Genomic DNA, 18294 nt, shown 5'->3' with positions numbered 1-18294 from the left:
GGCCCAACAGAGGCCTGGAGAGAGGGACAAGTACTCAGGCAAGGCAGCAAGCAGGACTGGACTCAGAGCCTGGCTCTCCTGATTCCCAGCTCTGTAACCTTGGGGGGACTCAAATGCCCCAAGGCTCACTCTCCCCAGTGCTGCAGAGCTACAAAATAGGGACACCTGGTAGATGTGCACCCTAAAAGCACTCAGATAGAGCACCTGGCACTTAATGGGCCCTCACATTTCCTTCTCCACCTCACCCTCCCCAGAAGATGCTGGAAAGCACTTGGTCATTTGCCTTCGAGCTTCAACTCCCCAAAAGCATCCTTCAGTATCAGCAGGAAGTGGACCCTTTTGTTAGGCTGTCATCACCCTTCTCTTGTGTAGAAACAAGGACGACTTAATTGTTACCTTAAACATTAAAAACATGTGGAAGCACAAACAGTATAAAAATGACCCGAAGCCGGACTCTGGGCTTGTCACTCTAGACTACACTCTTGAGCCTTGAGAAGGGTTAGCTGCTCCCTGCGGCGGTGCGGTGGGTCCCCACCAGGTCACGCCCCACACCTTCTCTCGGAGTGACTCTTGACAGTGGTTTCTCTGAGCACAAGCAGTCTATAAGAGCCACATCTGAGCTGCTAATTCTCACACTGGGGCCAGGAATTACAATATCGTCAAACAGCAGTACAAATCCAACTGTTCCTCTGGTCTTTCCCCAGCTGGGACATTATTTCTGTCAATCTGGCGCGGACTAACAGAAGGCTGTTAGCTATCCCGTGACCACGTGCTCCTTGAAAATCAGCCCCTCAAATGGGCACTGGTGCTCAAACAGGGAGCAGGAAGCAGGAAAAAGTGGGCGACGTCCGAGTTCTGCAGAAATCCAGGAGTTTGTGCAGCAAACGGCTGGCCTCATTTCCGCTCAGCCATCGGTCCCCACCACACTCAGCAGCAGCACCTTCTCAAGGTGTGCCCCACCCCTCCCCTGCAGGTGTGACGATCTGGCTCCTTCCCCCCGGACTGGACCCTTGGCAGCTTTGTCATCTTGGAGCCCGATACCCCAAGCGACTCCTGTGTGCCCGACTCGTCTGAACCGCCACATCTGGGGGAGGCTCAGACACACAAGAGCCTCACCACCCTGGTGACGGGCGCCTGGTGCCGGCAGGCAGGGAGGGCTTCTCCAAAGCAGGGCTGCGGCAGGCTGGCAGCAGAGCAGCCAACAGGAAGGTGCAGGGCTGGGTTCACACCCGCCCAGGCCGAATCTCTGCCCCCAGACTGACTGCCCACTCTGGGAAAGGTTCCCCTACCCCAGGCAGCGCCCCACCAGTCAGCCTCTGGCAGGAAAGAGGACGGTGAGATTCCAGAGCGTGCAGTGTTGCCGCAGGGCCCAGCGCACGCCTGCCACAGGCCGAGCCCCTCTCATACCAGCTCACTGAATCTTCACAACTAGCCAACAGGGTCGTTTTGTGTCTCTTCTTGTGGGTTTATAGTCTCTTTTACAGATGAGTGACAATGTCCCAAAGAATTAAGATGTGCTACTGCTGAGCACAGGTTCCTCGTCCTACATAAATACTACTTTTCAGTGGCTCAAACGTGGCTTCCAGAATCCTCACCCAGGACTCTGTTCTGTCTGGATGGAGTGTAACCATGTCCTCCTCCCTGAACTCTCAGCTCCTGCAGCATCTTGCATATAATGGGGAACCCAGGCGTCAGGGAGCTGGCTTGGCAAAGCCTGTTCCCCCAGCAAAGCCCCAGGCCTGAAAGGTGGTTCCCTTTCCAGCTCAAAGCCCAGGTACTCCACGGGTTGTTCACCTACCTAGCTCCATCATTCCAAAGACTAGGAGACTGATGGGCCCAAAGTCACCATGCGAGGCAATGACCTCTCCCCAACCCCTGAGCCAGAACTCTTTGCTGCTGAACTACCCTACCTGCTGCGAGCACACTGAGTTCCCACAGTGCTGAGTGTGGTGCTGGTTCTCAATGTCCTACTCTTTCCTTGGAATTACTCCTGATTTGGAATTTGGGTATATGCAGTGAGAGTTAAAGGAAGCCTTCCAGAAGGCGATGTGCTTGCTACACTCTGGCCTCGCTATGGGGCTGCATGGGAAGTGGTGGAGTTTGTAAATCCTGCTGTGCCACATTCACATGAGTGCAGCTGGAAGCAGAGCTCGGGAGCCCTATCTTGAGCTGTCAGGCCCGCAGAAGAGGTCAGGAGCCAGAGGATGGCCAAACAGCTGGACAACCATGCAAGACTGCAAATGAGCAGCTCATCTGCACACACCAGTCACCAGGGCTGTAAACCTTCTAGTTCTAGTCAGCAAACTGGCTAGAACCCTGTTCCCCCTCTGAGTCTGGGCCACGCCACTGAAACACAGGGCCTGCTCGGCATATGCCCCAGGTGGAACAGCACGGCTCCCAGGAGAGCAGGAGACACCAGGGAGCACCCCAGGCTAACTTTCAAGACTCCTAACCCCTAGTTTATAACTGCTTAGGACTCCTAGACCACTCTGAGAAAAGCTACGGGCTGGTTTCCCTGAAAAATGCTTCTTATGGGATGTCATACGGAATTCAGGGGATTCTTTAAGAGACTAGAGAAAGAATAGCAGGTGATTCGAATCTCTATTGGGCCCTGCTCTACCTCTCCCATCAACATTTTACAAGTAAAATCACTCTTCTATACCTGACAGCAACCCAAATCATAAAGCAAATAATGACTCGAAGGTCTGTGTGTAAGGCCGCCTTGGGGACACTAGCCTTACTTCACCGGGTAACAATCAAGAAAACCTTGTCTAAATGCCATGGAGAGATCAGGAGTGGCCGCAGGAATCAGGGGACACAGGCAGAATTTCATCTCCTTCACTTACCTAGTCCCCTTCTTGTTGGGCACTGAGTACGGGCGGAGGAAGTCCAGCTTGCTCTTGCTGATGACACAGAGATCAATGTTACTTCCAGATCCCAGGTCGTTGAAGATGCCAGCTGCAATGGCTTCACTCACCAGCTTCTTGGCTTCCTCCTCCTGAGAAAGAGAATGGCAATGATCACGTCCACAGTTGCTGGGAGGGTGGCTCTTGACATCCACGAAGTGCTGTCACGAGCAATGCACAGAATCACCGATGAGGTAGACGTTTTCAATGCCCGTTTGATAGATGAAGAAAAGGTCTCAAAGTACCAGAACGACCTGCCGAAGGTTCCTCAGCTAATAAGTGCAGGAACCAGGTCTTTTAAACCCTTTCTGCATGCACCCCTTCTTTCAAAACGCTGCTTCACATCAGATAATCACTGAATGACTGAGGACTCTGGGCCGACAGGGAGCAATTTATCATCTAAAACAGGGACCAGTAAACTGTTCTTGTAAAGGGCCGGGTACTAAATATTTTGGGCTTTGTAGATACACTGTCTCTGTCATAACTACTCAACTCAGTCACAGTAGCACAAAACAACCACAGACAACATATAAGCACATGAGTGTGGCTGTATGCCAAAAAAACTTTATTAACAAAAATAGGTGGAGAGACAACGGGTTATAGTTTGCTAACCCCTGATCAAAAATGTTCAGTAATGGTTGGAACCTGCTTTCAGGTAACATAATGAAGAAGTCATATCAGGGAGAAAAACTAACACCAAAACAATACAGTTCTAGCAAAATGGTGGCAAAGCCAAGGATGGGACCTCTTGTCCAAGAGAATCTATTGCCTTCTACTAAAGAGCCTACATGTTCACTTACAGTGATTCCTTCCTTTGAATCATTCTCTCCTCTACTTCTCCTTTTAGAAGCAAGTCTAAGTCACCAACGGGTACTTGTGAAAAGGTGGATTCATTCATTTCTGATTCAAGAAGGCCTTTCATATGTCGGGTCCTGTGCTAGGAGGCAGAGCTACAGAGAGGGATGAGGCCCCAAGGTCTCTGCCCTGTAGGGGTTTAGAGTCCAGTAGGGGTATCAGCCCCACGTAACTACAATGCAGTGTGAGAAGGAGCTGTGGAAACACTGGCAGGCTCAGCGACGCTTCAGGGAGGGGGCTGCAAGGCAGGCCATGCACCAGGCATGCACAAAGCAGAGCAGTAAAACCGAAAGCAGGTAGCAGAGGCAGCAAGGTGGGACCTGGGGAGCACCACGTACAAGCTCTTTAGGCCACAAGGAAAAAAAATGAACCATTCTCCCAAGGAAGAGAGTGCTGCCCTTATGCTGCCCCTTCCCCATTCGCCAGCGCTTTAGGAGTCCACAAATATGCAAGCTGAACTAAAGAGCTCATCTAAGTACCACTCTTTGAGAAACATGACTACCCGCCCCAAAGTCCAGCCTGAGATCATCAAAGGGCAGATCTGCTGACTTTCTGTTGTGAGAAGATCTGAGCCACTCAGGGTTCCTGCTCCTCTGCCTGCCCTAAGCCACGAAGTGGGATTCCAGTGACATGAGCGCCCTCTACAGACTCAGAGAAGGATCGAGAAGGCTCTGCTGGAAGTGGGATCCTCAGCAACCCAGCAGTAGGAGCTAGGGGGTTAGTCTGATCTTTAACTTACCAGATGTTTTCACTTTCTGAGTGGCACCTACGTTGGGCCAATGGAGCTGGTTATTCTCTTGTGCATATACAGCCCCGTGAGAACTCATTCAAACAGGATCCTCCAATCAAGAATTCTCTCCTGGGGCGCCCAAGGGGCCAAAAGCCGGTGAAGGTGGAAGCAAAGAAACCATCTGAGAGGAGATGGCTGCTACCATACAGACAAAACCCAACCGTAATTTAACGGACGCAGCCTCACTCTAACTTGTTTCTCTTATTAAAAGAGTCTAGATTTGCACACACACACACGCATGCATGTAGGGCAGCCCCTTATTCCCCTGCTCCTCACCGACGCTCTCCTCTTCCTTTCCCTTCTCTGTTTGATGATTGTCTTTGCTTTGACATCACTGCTGCCGGTGCCTTGAGCCAGCCAACAGTACCTAGTAAACGTCACAAACCCTGCCAGCTGCACTTAGGACCGCAGATTGAAATTTCCCAAATCACTCTATGTTTGGGGACGGAGATGGGAGAAGACTCCGAGGAAACGGAGATATACACATGATCTCAGACATGCATATCTAATATCCGTCAGTGAAACTGGGCACACAGATACCGACAGTGCACAGATCACAGGCGAACCTTCCTCTATTTTGCAAATATTCTGTAATGTGAATAGATGAACTTATAAAAATTAAAAATGTGCAAAATTTTGTATTATGTATAGCTTGATTTATTCATAAAATTATCATTATGTGCTATTAAGTGTAAAAGGCTTTTAAAAATTGGGAAAAGACCTTTTAAATTCCTTTCCTCCCCACCGATTCCTTAAGGAAGAAAATCTCACAAGTCTCTGATCTTTTTTCCAGTCTTACCCTCATCTCATATACACAGGACTCGATGTTATGAAACTGAATGAACCTTACTGAGCACCTACCGCAATATGCCAAGTACTGAGTCAGGCATATTGATGATCATTTTTACTTCTGCCCTCAACCATCTTCTGAAGTTAGTACTGTCAGAAACTATAGCTGAGAGAGTGAATGACTTGCCCAACGTCACCAAGCTAGTAAAAAGCAGGTCCACTGGGCTCCAGAGCCAGAATGCCACAGCACCATACCAGCTCACAAGTAACCTGTCTCAGCTAGGGGCTCCTTAGTGAGTTGGGGACAGTGGACCTCAGTTCCCTGATTCAGGGTATGTCACTCCTCAGTCACCTAGGATCTCCAGAACCTGGGCAAGTGGATGGTGGTTGCCAATTAGTCTTTGGGCCAACGGGCGGTTCCTCCAACTGTCATTTCCGTAACAGAGGTGGGGGGAGCACTGTGTTTCCCAAATTGCTCAGAGACACCACTTAAACATTTCTACAATGTAATATGGCAGAGATCAATATTAAAAACCCATGTCTTGGGACGCCTGCGTGGTTCAGTCGGTTAAGTGTACGACTTGATTTCAGCTCATGATATCAGGGTCATGAGATCAAGCCCTGCGCCGGGCTCTGCACTCAACAGGGAGTCTGCCTGAGATTCTCTCTCCTTCTCCCTCTGCTCCTCTCTCCACCCCCTGCTAGCACTCTCTCTCTCTCTCTCAAATAAATAAATCTTAAAAACAAAACAAAACCCATGTCTTATTTCGCATATCCCCCACCCCTAGCAAAAACCCTCAGAGGGCAATGGTGAAAATTTACCAAGGCTCTACTGTCTACCCATTACTTACATAGTTAATGTCTTCAACAAATATTTAGAGACACCTACTATGTTCTAGGAAACGCTTCGTATGCCAAACACTATCTTTTACCAGCGTATTTCCACACTCAGAGAATTCTAGACTCATATGCAAATATGCTGCTGGGCATATTCATACTGTGTTTTCTTTATAGTGGAGTTTCACAATTAAACAACTCTTGTCTTTAACACGTTCTCCCAAATATTTAAGAAAACCATCAAGAAGAACCACCAACTGAATGCAAGAGATGGGGAAAACACCACATTTTTATCTGTCTCTGGCCCACAATAAATGCAGAAAGCATTGTTCCTTCCTTTAGGATTCCTTCTTCCTAGGGAAACTGCACCTCCCTTTTCTGGAAGCTGCGGGGTAACCCAAGTTCTGAGCAGCATCTGCCCGGGGACAGCTGCTACTGAGGGGCTCTGATGAGGGCCCTGCAGAGCCCGTGGCCCCAGCTGAGCAGACCCAGGTGCCATGCTGTTGCCCGCTGCCAGGCCGGCGTCCTCCCCCGGCCAGCTGCTGTGGATTTACGCTGCGAGTCACAAGGGAGCTTGGATTCAGTGTGCACACGAACCAGCAGGACTCATCTTGGCTATCAGAAAAATGGCCCTCTGGCCCAATGGCTGCTTCCTTTTACCTTGAGACACTCAGCCAAAATATCACCACCTGGTGGTTAAGTTAATCTGGCAGATGTGGAGGCTGACTGGGTCTGAATCCCATTTCCTACTTACTGCTGTGCAACCTTGGGCAAGTCACTTCACCTCTCAGAATTCACTCTCCTCCCTTGTAGTACAGCGATGATAAATTAGGATTTCCCAAAGGACTGCTGCAAGAATTAGCAATAAGGTATAGAAAGCACCTATTATAGTGCCTGGCACAGAGCTGTTGCTTAATAAAAGGTAACTTATTTAAGAAAGCAAGCCAAAGGGCTTCTGGAAGCACTGAGACAAAATTTATCTCAAAGCAGTGACTGCCTGTACCCAACCCCAGGCCAGGAGGAGAAGGTCCAGATAAACCTGCTGACAAATCTGCACACAGTTCTGTCAAGAAGTTCCTATAATAATTAATCCAAGCAAAAAGCACACTCCCTAAAAGTTCAGAGAATATAAAAGGAGCACTTCCTGCTTTATGGTTACAAAGACCAAACTAACTGGGAATATCCGTCCCCTGGGCCACCCCTGCTTCTTAAATGAGATTACAATAAGAGTGATGTACTGGAGTACACGTCAGCTGTGACAAGCAGCACTTTATAGAGCTATCTGTTTGTCTCCATCACTGCATCGCACAATGTGTCCCTGGACTCCAATGTGCAGCTCCATTTACCGCTACATGACAAATGGGCAGCACTTGTAAAAGGCACAAAGAGGTCCACGTCGGCCATGTAATGGTCACCACAGCTGTACCCGAGTGCTTGAGGGGACAAAACAGACCCCCAAGTTCATTAAACTGACCAGTAATGGATCTTTCAAAAAGTGCCTTAGGAATCATACAGAAAAGGTTAAAATAAATAACTCAGCATGGAAGGCTAATCTGAAATGGTGTTTGATAAATTATTTATAACACAGGCGATTGTCTGCATTTAATATTGGAGCTACTAGTAGCATCTTTAAAAGATGATTTATGTGTTGTAATGCTATTAAACTTTATATTGGCCCAGTGCTAGCTATAAAGTCTGCTGAGATTTAGAGAATGAGTTTTAAACTGTCACTGCAACATCATAGGAGATGGAGACTGTATTAAATCTTTACTTTAAACCTGTTATCTAGAGAGTTGCATTTTGTAGACACTCACAAACTGATAGATTACCTCGGCATCCACTATGGTGCAGGTCCAAAATAGTACTGCAAAGAAACTTTTCCACATTATTCTTGTCTACAGCTACAATTGAATTTCTCTTCTCACTTAAGTGATTTTTAGATGGGGAATGTCACCAGAGTAAAATGTAGGTGTCCCAGCCAATGGGCACTCTGGATAGTTCAGCATCAAATTAATACTCTTTCAATAAACCCTCTACGTTCTACCATTCAGTTATGCATTCTAAATAGCGTTTTACTTACATTAGGGGCAGGCAAAACATTAAATATGCATTTGATGGAAAACCTAACATACTATTTTAGAGACAGCTTTGGAATGTGAAAATATGTGTGTATGGCAAGTCATTTAAAACAAATGACTTGTATCTAAAATTTTTTAAAGAAATTAAAAAGAAATAAAATTGGTTATTGGCTGGAAAATATAGCCCATGTATGCAGCAAGGCGCTGGCATTAAAGGAGCTGAAAAAAGAAGAAAACAGCCTTTTTCATGAAGGACAGAGCTCCCCTGGCTCTACTGTCCTCTGGGGCACTGCAGATGCATCCCTCTGCCTTCCGTCCCACCGTCATGCTGGGAGTCAGGGGACAATGGCTCTCGGCCCTCTGCTCCAGGGAAAGAGAGATGGGGGCGGCACCATAGCCGGACCCTCTCACAGCTCCCATCAGTTTTCCTAGTTGCTATGAAATCTGTAAGGATTATTTAGTTCACAATGGTTTGCTCCTTTACTAAAAACTAAGAGTTTTAGCCAACGAGAACAGAAGCAGTCCAAATTCATCTTGAAAACCCTGCATTATCTTTTGTCACTTTGATCTGAAATAGCAAAAAAATGCTATTGCTCTGATGATCCGCAGCAGAGCAGGTTAGAAGTCTGGGTGTGACAAAGAGTTTGGGCTCTAACAAGAGGACCCAAACCACCCCATCTCCCTTCTTGTACCCCAGGCAGCTAGCACGCGGCTTGGCGTGGATGTCAACAAATGAAAACATGAACCATCAACCTCAAATGCATTCCTGGCTTTGCCAAATTGAAAGGTGAAATGAGTTACAAGATGGATCATACCAAAAGGGGTAGCTCCAAAAGTGCACCAGCCCCAACTGGGGACCAGGGACCCAGAGCACTCCAAGACAGGTAAACGCCTGCGAGGAAGAGGTTTAAACACAGTGTCCCGCAGTGGCCTGTGGACACGCTGAGGTTCTGCCTACGCCACTGATGCGGCCTGAAGGAGTCATTCGTGGCTGATGGTTGAATAAAATTTAAAGAGCTCAAAAAAGTGTTTAAAACACTCCCCCCGCAAGCAGAATGCTTCCTGCACTCTGTAACAGACACGATGTATCCCATGTGTGGCCACGTATTTTACAGTGAGAAAGGTTAATTTAGTATTTTTTCAGAATGGGCTGTGTGACAATAGCGAAGGTGTCCGAGTTCTGGTTTTGGCTTGAGCAGTCTGGGTAAACACGGCCCGCCGGCGTGAACACCTGGGAACTGCGAGGTGTAACTGAGGTGCAGCTGGTGCTCAGTGTGCCCAGAGTGGGGAATGAAGTAGTAACTGTGTCTTTAAGGTCTAGAGGGCGCTGCCACTTCCATCCCCTATAGCTTCTGGCACCCAGGATCTGAGCGATGCAAATAAAAACGGGCAAACCTGCTGCACGTGCAGGAGTGATCTAAGGGGTTTTCAGAAGGGACAGGAGAGGGTATTCACGGTCAAGAAATTGCCAACCACACCACTGCCAACTTGGCCTGTGCCAGATCACAGAAAGATGCAAAAGCCTGATCGTAACTCAGGGCCAGGAGAGGAGATGGCTGAGGTTGCAGAGTCACGATGGGCCAGAAACAGCTGCCACAGAAAAAGAAAAGAGCAGCACAGCTGGGGCACTGATGGACACAGCGCTGAGCTCCGGGGGCCGCAGGCTGCCCGCTGGGAGAACAGAGACAATGCCTCTGTCCAGGGGCTGTTAAGAGGAGTAAGGGGACAGGTATGTCCCTGACACATGGACTTTACAAACAGAATTGTGAGCAAGTTCTATGGCAGAAGGAAAGTGGCCAGGGTGTGAGAGAACAGGGGACACCCAACCACATCCTCTGGGTCTGTGCCAAATGCTTATGTTACTTATTTAATCCTCCTCACCGCCTGTGAGCAGAGGAAACGGAGGCTCTAGAACGGCTGGCTGACGCACTGAGGGCGCACGGCTGGGTCTGAGTGGGAGTTGGGGATCAGTGCCGGGGTAGGGCCCTGTCTCACCGAAGCCCATCTTCGTACCCTGCCACAGGAAAACCGGTGGTGGGTAAGAGGTCTTGCTGGATTCTGAGACACTGAAGGGAAGGAAAAACACCTAGGCTTCCAGAGGGAAAAGGACCAAGAGAGACAGGAACATATTGCTTTCCGCAAGAAGAAGAAATCAGCGTTCGCAGCATATGTGTATACAAATATATATTTCCAAGGCTGCAGTGAATCAAATATAATCAGAGAAAAAAACAGGACTAGGTTTAAAGAAAGAGTAAGAAATATGCTCAACAATCCTCCAAATGAAAACCAAGCTGCCCCAGGTAGTAATAAGATCTTCGTATTTCTCTCTCTCAAGCGGTCAGTGATAACTCTGCCAATAAATTCCTGGAGGTGAAACAGAGGGGGGAAAGTAAAGTAAATGTGTTCCTTGGGTCACAACAGAGATGAAAAAGAAGAGCTACACTCACATCTGGAGGACAGAAAGCAGGGCAGAGGGCAGGGCACATGTGGGAAGGTTATTGTGGGCACTAGGTTACACTGCACGATCCTGCTTCTACAGCCTCACAAGGATTAGAAAGGACTAGAAGGAGATCCATGGAAGTACAGAGCACCTTTGTTTGAGGGAGTTTAAAGACCACATATGAAGCAAGTTTCACATGATACAAAACCCCTGAAAGAAATGTACAGGGCAGCTTAGTTCAGCAAACATGTACTAATGCTCTGATCTTAAGGTGCTCTGCAGACACTGCTAATCGCTGGGAATAAGGTCCGAACAAAGAACTCGCCCCAAAGTGTGTGGAGTCCAGAAGGGAAACAGGAAGAAAAGCTCACTACAATGTGGTAAGAGGTCTTAAGAGGCAGGCCTGATGGTAGAACTAGAGGGGTACAGAGATCTCATGGGGCACAGGTGATGAACACGAGGCTGAATCTTGACATACAAGTATATGGCAGCCAAGCCAAGGGGCAGAAGTGATGGAAGGAGTAAAACCGTGACAACGGGAAGGAGAAAGGTGCGGCTGAATGAATACCAGAGAACCTCATCAGCCATACAGGGAGCCCTGCATGGGAGCAAGTGGAGAATTTTAAGCTGGCGAATGAGGGAGTTAGATTTGTGCCTTATGAAACTGTAACCTGGAGGCAGGAGAGGAGTAAAGGCCCAAGGCAGACGAGAGGACAGCAGGGGATTATAATGTTCCCAGGGAGACGGTGGAGGGCCAGCAGGGGCGGGCAGGAGGACCATCAACAGGACTGGGAGGCCCATGCGGCAAGAAGGGAGTGAGGGTCAGGTGGTAGTGCAGGAGACGGGAAGTGGGGGGTGCTGCCTGGACGGCCAGCATCAGTCCCAGGCACTGACCCAACTCTCAACAAACCCAGCCATCACAGAAAGGCCTTTTATAACTTCTTGGCAGCTGTTTTTCTGGTAGGTTGATAGGAGGCAATGATTAACTTAATTACTCGTTCCAGACACTGGTAAGCTTCTGCGGTAGGCACTCTTTTCGGGTGTCACCGAAAAGGGACAAGACAAAGGCAGAGCAGAGCCAGTAGAAGCTGCTGTTTTGGAAAAACCCAAAACATCTGCCAACTTGTAAATGCCCTTTCATTGGTGTCAGGGGCTCTCAACCTATGCCTGTCTGCCTCTGGAGTGTGGTAGAAAGAATGTAAGGGGTTGGTTAACTATGGGGGCAAGAGCCAAAAGAATGTAAAGATGTTCTAAGGGAAAATCGTGGTCATGAGGGTTTTGGCCATTGCAAAGTAAAGTTATGAGAAAGTAGAAGTGAACAGACCTAAGTAAAGCAGACAAGCAGAGAGCAGACGGGAGGAGAGGGGGAAAGAGGGGAGCGGAGATCGTGAGGTGCTACCAACTCGGACACTTCTCCATGAGGCCTCTGGCTGGTCACCTCTTCCTGGGATCCCAGGCACACACACAGCCTTCAGATGCCCCCTCAGTTACTTAAGGTTCTTATGAAGAAGAGGGGTGCCTCCCAAAGGGGCATAAAGAAACTTCTGGAGTTGATGGATATACTCACAATATGACTGCAGTGGTAGGGCTAGGGGGAGGAGGGAGGAGGCAGCAGAAGCAAAAGAATTGAAGAGAATGAAGACCTAGGAGATCCAAGTCCTGTTACTTAGGAACTATGTGACCCTGGTGGTAAAGTCAACATTTTTAAGTCCCAATTTCCTCATCTGCAGAAGAGGCCTGAAACCATCTAGCACTGGGGTAGTCATGAGGTTTCAACAAAGCCCTCTATGCACCACAGAAACTGCTAGCACAGTGCTGGTATGCGGGAAATCCATGATGGGTGCTAACCTGATCCAATTCTCCCCTCTCTCTCATGTTCACAAACATCATTACCAAAAGACTAACTCTTGCAGAACCACCAACACAAGGGGCAACTGATCATAACTCAGTACTGTTTTTTCAACTCCCAATTCAAAGCAAATCAACTATGAGAGTAGCCCCTGTACTAAAAATGAAATTCAAAATGATGCCATAAAACCCTGTCTTCACATTGAACACGTTCCATACAGAATTTACTGCCATGCCAATAAGAACTGTACTAAGTGGCACATTTTCACTTATTATATTTCATTAGAAATTATATCCTACAAGGCAGAAAAAGAACTTAGGTTACTGTGTGCAGGCCCTGGGCCAAGTACATTCTTCCACTTCTTCCACTCACTATTCCAAATAACCCTTTAAGGTAGGAATGACCCGTATGTCCATTTTACAAATCCAGGAAACAAAGGCTCAGAGAGGGAAAATGACTAACCCAAAGGCACATGGCCAACAACCGGAAAGTCTGAGATTCCACAGAGTTCTGTCTGACTCAAAAGCCCACGGTTTTTTGTTTTATCACTCAAGACAACAGAACCTCCATACAACTAGTTTCCAAAATCACTAATGATGCTCATCTAGTCCTTAGGTGTAACTGATGAACCCACTCATGGGTTTACCTTTTTAAAGTAGTTGACCTCTAAAATTCTTCAAATTTGCAAATATACCACTTACATAATGCTACTCAATCATTCCGTCAATTCATCATGCTTGTTAACATTTGGTAAAACTAAGAACATCCTGATGGATCTCTCTGATGTAGAATGTACACTCATTAAACCCCAAAGCAATAGCCCATCAATTCACTGCATCAGTACCACATTCAAATGTCTGCATTTCCCTACAATACATGGATAAAACCTCTCAGCAAACAGGATGAGTCAAATTGTTTTTCGACCACCCTGTATATCAATAAAAAAGATACCACTTAACTGAATTTTCCCATCAGGCCATTTGTTGATTGTAAATCTTAACTAAAACTGACCAAGAAAGGCAAGTGCGCTTTAATTTTCTTCTACATTTTGGGGCAAGAAGTACTCAGATGATAAGAGAACTTTTGTTAAGCCTGAGTGCAATTTACTAACAATCGTCTCAAGTACTGACTTAAGCCCACATTGCGAATGAGGTTTAAGTTTTATAAATTGGGGCTACAGGGGTTACACCAGAGGCAAAAATCAATCTTCACGCCCAGACCTCTTCAAAGCCCATGCATGCACTTTCCATCATGCCCTGTTTATGCTGCTGTCACCCCAATTCATCTGAGTTAAAAGAAACCAATGTATTTGTCAAGGAATCAAAGTTAAATGTGCCCTTAATTCTTTTCGATCTCCTGGTATCGTCACAGTTCCAAGTTTAGAAAAACTAGATTACGACATGATGACAGGGTGACAACCATTCCAGGTGTGACTGGGCTCTGCACACTGGCTGCTGCAGAGAGTTTCCAAAATCTGTACTACTTGGTGGAATTTTAAAATGTCATTTTAGCACAACTTCGTATCATTTTCTTATTTTTGTTCCTACACCATTTCAGGGTTAGGGGAGTGTAGTATAAATTACCTCACAGAAACCCCCAAGTAACATTATCTGTTAAGGTTAAAACTTTAACTCCCTTCCTGAGGTATGCTGCTGGGGTCTCATTACAGCAGGTAAGCTCACATTCCACCATGCACAACACACTAAGTACCAGCATCTCCCAATTACAATGCAACGGAAATCTCAAAGGACATCTGAAAAGTCTACACAACTCCTGCACCCACTGCCCAAACACAACCACCTCTAATGGAACGTGGCAGCTTTCTAAACTAAATATTCACACGCAGGGACAGGGATGCTAAGCTCGGCCTTATCCCACACTGAAGAGTGGATGCTAATTAAAAGGCCACTCCGACTCAGGAAATGACCACCCAGACAACTCTGGACACCGTCTGGAGTTTCGTTTTCCTATTTCCCAATATGTTCAGCTGTCCAAACTTCCAGGGTTACACACTGAGAAAAAGAGCAGGAGCTCCCCCCCGGCCCCCACTCCGCACCTCTGTACATGATGCGATGCCCCCTGGTCTCTCCTTTTCTGCAGCCTCCCTGTCCCACCCCTCCCTCAAACCCTAGGACAAAAAAAATTCAAGGGAGGAGTCACATGCGCTTTGAGGCCATGTGAAAGTCCCTAGATTCCATAATTCCCCTCTGTGTTACCTCTGCGCCCCCCAACAGATGTACCTTCTTGTGCTTTTCACACTGCACTTTCAATAGGTGCTGGTAGGCCGATCCACCCCACTAAGTCGTACATGTCACCAAGGGAGGGACCATGGCTCGTAACCAGGCACAGACCTTGGCACCCAGTTGGAGATCAGTACAACTTAGGTGAATGGAACAGAAGACCACCCTTCACATCTCTGAATGATACCACCTCTCAACAGTTTATAAAGGCTCTCATGGAGACTCAAAGGGGATATAAAAGATGTTCTTCTGGTGATGTAGGTACCAAGAAACTTCTGGTTTCTTCGCCCACTGCCCTTCTGCCTTTGCCAATTTTGATGTTTTTGAGAAAGCACCATTTTTTAAAGCCTTTATAACAGCAGAAGGTATCCAGGCTATGTTCCTTCTGACCATAATCATTTGGCTATTTTTGGAACAGTTTTTACTTCAGCTAGCAAAATCTAGACGAGGCTGTGATGCAAAAATGAAAAAAAAAACCTGTCATAATTGTAGTAATGGCTTTGAAATATCTCATCCAAGCCAACTTTATTCTCACGCCTCTTAAAAATTGCTAATCCCTTCAAATATTGGCAGTTCCATTTATTCAGATCTTCTGATACATCATATTTGCTGACTTTTCCCCCCCTTGAGTTGATACAGATCTATGAAAACTGTGAAACAAAACTTCTCTGCCTGTGCAAATTACAGGGGCATTATTAAATTACCATATGTTCTAGATCAGAAGGTAAAAATAGTACAGCAGCCCAGGAAAACTTCCCAGCCCATGAAACCTGACAGTTATTGAAATACAGATCAAATGCTCAAGTTCCCCCTTTTCTTGTAGCAGTGGTCCCATTTAACATTTAAATATCTTACATAAGTTTACCATTTTTGTTTTATGTTCATTTACAGGTAGAACATAAATGACCACGGGCACCACATTTAAATATTTAGCCCCAAGTGGTATTTTACACTTAATTTTTCCACAGAGTTATTTCATTTTAAAAAAAGAAAAAACTTCCCTACAATTCTTAATCACACTTGAGCGTGTATTAGCCAATATGTAACGTGTGGCTGCTGTGCACACCCACATGCCCACCACCTCCCCCTTTCTGATATCACACCCCACACAAGTATAATAAACCATGTTAATATTTCATACCACTGTGAAATATGCTGGAGTATCAATTCAACATCTGCTGTCTTTAGGGTCCGGGAGTCCCGCAGAGACACTTTCAATTTGTAATTGAGTTCTATGCTGAATTAATCAGCAGTTTATCTTTTTTACTAAAATAACGTCTTCACCACTAACCCAGATTTACATTAACAATTTATGCCAAATTACCTGCCAAGGCAAAACTTATAAGATCCTAAGCTACCAACCAATAACACTCAGTCCTATATTTCATTTCTTATATTTCTCTAACCTCTATACAAGAAAGTGGAAATCCATTGTTTAAAAGCTGCCAGCCTCTAACCAAAGACGACCTCCTGGATTCCTGACACAGAGCCTTACTTCTGACAGTGAAATTCAGCGGCCGGGGCGGTGTCCCCTCTTCTCCTGAAAGCCACTGTTCAATAAGCGGTTATAATTCAAAATTTTTACAAAATAAGAGTTCCAGGATGGAATGAAATCAGTGAATAATAAAAGTGTATCTTTTATTTTTCCCAAGGAGCTGTGGCAGGCAGTCCAATCTTGGCCTGGCATGCTTGAGTAGCAGAAAAAGGCAACACAGATAAAGGGGACATTTTTAGTGTCTAAAATTATGTCCCTGAGACCCTTACCACTATGACCAAGGTGGTAAGAGATGGATAAAGAAGTTCATTTTCTCTTTGATATCATGATGTAGAATATTATATTATTAACAAAACTAACTTCCTTTTAATTCTACCCATATAGTTGAAAGTCACCAAACATTTACTTCTACTTAACACTGGAATCTAGCTCTTGCCTCTCTCTGATTAAAGAGTTGCTGGTCACAAAGAAGTTACATCTTGCCTGCTCGATCTTTGCCACAGGTGCAGCAAACAATATACTTTGTGAAATATTTCTCCTACATGGTGTATTTCCCCGTCTTTCTCAGTTACAGGAAATATGTAAAGTGAAAACATTTCAAATGGGAACACCTGCTCCAAAGAAATGCATCATAAATAATTACCTATCTACCACAGAGTAAAATAATCCCTCCTTTTCAATCTACTTTGCCCATAGCTGTATAAGGAATTTCCACCATCATACAGAATGGCCTCCTGCAATACTGCCTCTGGATCGCAGCACCAAGTATACTGTAATGCCTAGCATTCAGCTGGTACCCAATAAGTACCTGCTGATTGATAACATATTGACTTTACAAGAAAATGAAATTCAGTGTGTACATAGCATAATGTGAAAAAAATTTTGCACAGAAAGATTTTTGGCAGAAAAACCAACAAAGAATTGCCCAAGCCAGTAACTCTGGCAGTGTAGCGCCTGTAGTACCCCTGGCGTGCCGTGGAGATCTGGCTGTAGAGGACTTCGAATTTTACACAGGGTCACTTCCCTCAGATCTGCTGACACTTGAATTCTAGAGGCCTGGCCCCCAGAGGAATCCATTCCTAGCTCACTGGAGATTTTGGTAAACTATACCTTTCTTGCCGGGTCTCCTCCCATCTAATCCCCTTTTATTTCCTGAAACTAAATGGGAAGAATTAAGACACTTTCTAAAATTTTCTTTGCCCCTTCCCCAAAATACCCCACTTTGAATTTCAACTTGTATCAGAGGCAGAATAAAATGGCAAGGGTGGAAACAATAGCCAGCCAACACCATTAACTGAGGGTCTGAAGACAGAGAGATACAGAAGACACACGACTCAGCCAGACGGACACTGAAGTGGCATTCCTAAGTCAGGAAGATGAAGGAATCCTACAGAACCAGAGAGAAAGAAGCAATTACTTGTGAAATTCCAAACTCTGTATAGAGGGAGCAAAGTCCTGCTCTTGAATTATCAGGAGAAAGACCAAAGAAAACTCCCATCTGCCTTAGAAAACATCACAAAAGGAAAAGATCCAAGGGAATAAACCTTAACTTAATAAAACTTAACTAAAAATTAGGAAAAGTCCTTTCCTGCCTCTCCAAAGTTGGCTCACTAGTGGACTCCAACTTAGGAGAACAAACTCACTTTGTAAATGGGGGACAACTCAAAATATCGCGTCTGGTGAAAAACTCTTAACCATCAACAGGGTCTTCTCATCATTAAAAGTGATTCTCCGAATCACCCATGGAATCATAACGCCAACCTCAGTATCTGTTCACTTCTCAAATTAACTGTTTAATGCCACTGGAAATCACTACTTAAGAATAATCCTACACTGGGGGGGGGGGGCCCGGGGTGGCTCAGTTGGTTAAGCGGCTGCCTTCGGCTCAGGTCATAATCCCAGGGTCCTGGGATCGAGCCCCGCATCGGGCTCCCTGCTCGGGGGGGGAGCCTGCTTCTCCCTCTCCCTCTGCCTGCCTCCCTGCCTACTTGCTCTTTCTCTGTATCTCTCTGCCA

The 18294-nt window shown here is 46.2% G+C and overlaps 1 protein-coding gene across 1 annotated transcript in view; it reads right to left on the bottom strand.

Annotated features, from left to right (window-relative positions):
- The window catches only part of PSMB7 (proteasome 20S subunit beta 7), a 60134-nt gene that overhangs the window by 322 nt on the left and 41518 nt on the right, over positions 1 to 18294 (bottom strand). The window contains exon 7 of the mRNA XM_025888267.2: positions 2847 to 2998. Coding sequence (XP_025744052.1) covers positions 2847 to 2998 — 152 coding nt within the window. The remainder of the gene's footprint in view (positions 1 to 2846; positions 2999 to 18294) is intronic.

This window comes from Callorhinus ursinus, unplaced genomic scaffold (assembly GCF_003265705.2).
Source record: "Callorhinus ursinus isolate GAN/ISIS: 27379988/994484 unplaced genomic scaffold, GSC_fseal_2.0 scaffold24, whole genome shotgun sequence".
Lineage (NCBI taxonomy): Eukaryota > Metazoa > Chordata > Mammalia > Carnivora > Otariidae > Callorhinus > Callorhinus ursinus.
Note: the sequence above shows the minus strand (reverse complement) of the source record. Positions and strands in the feature narration are given on the sequence as shown.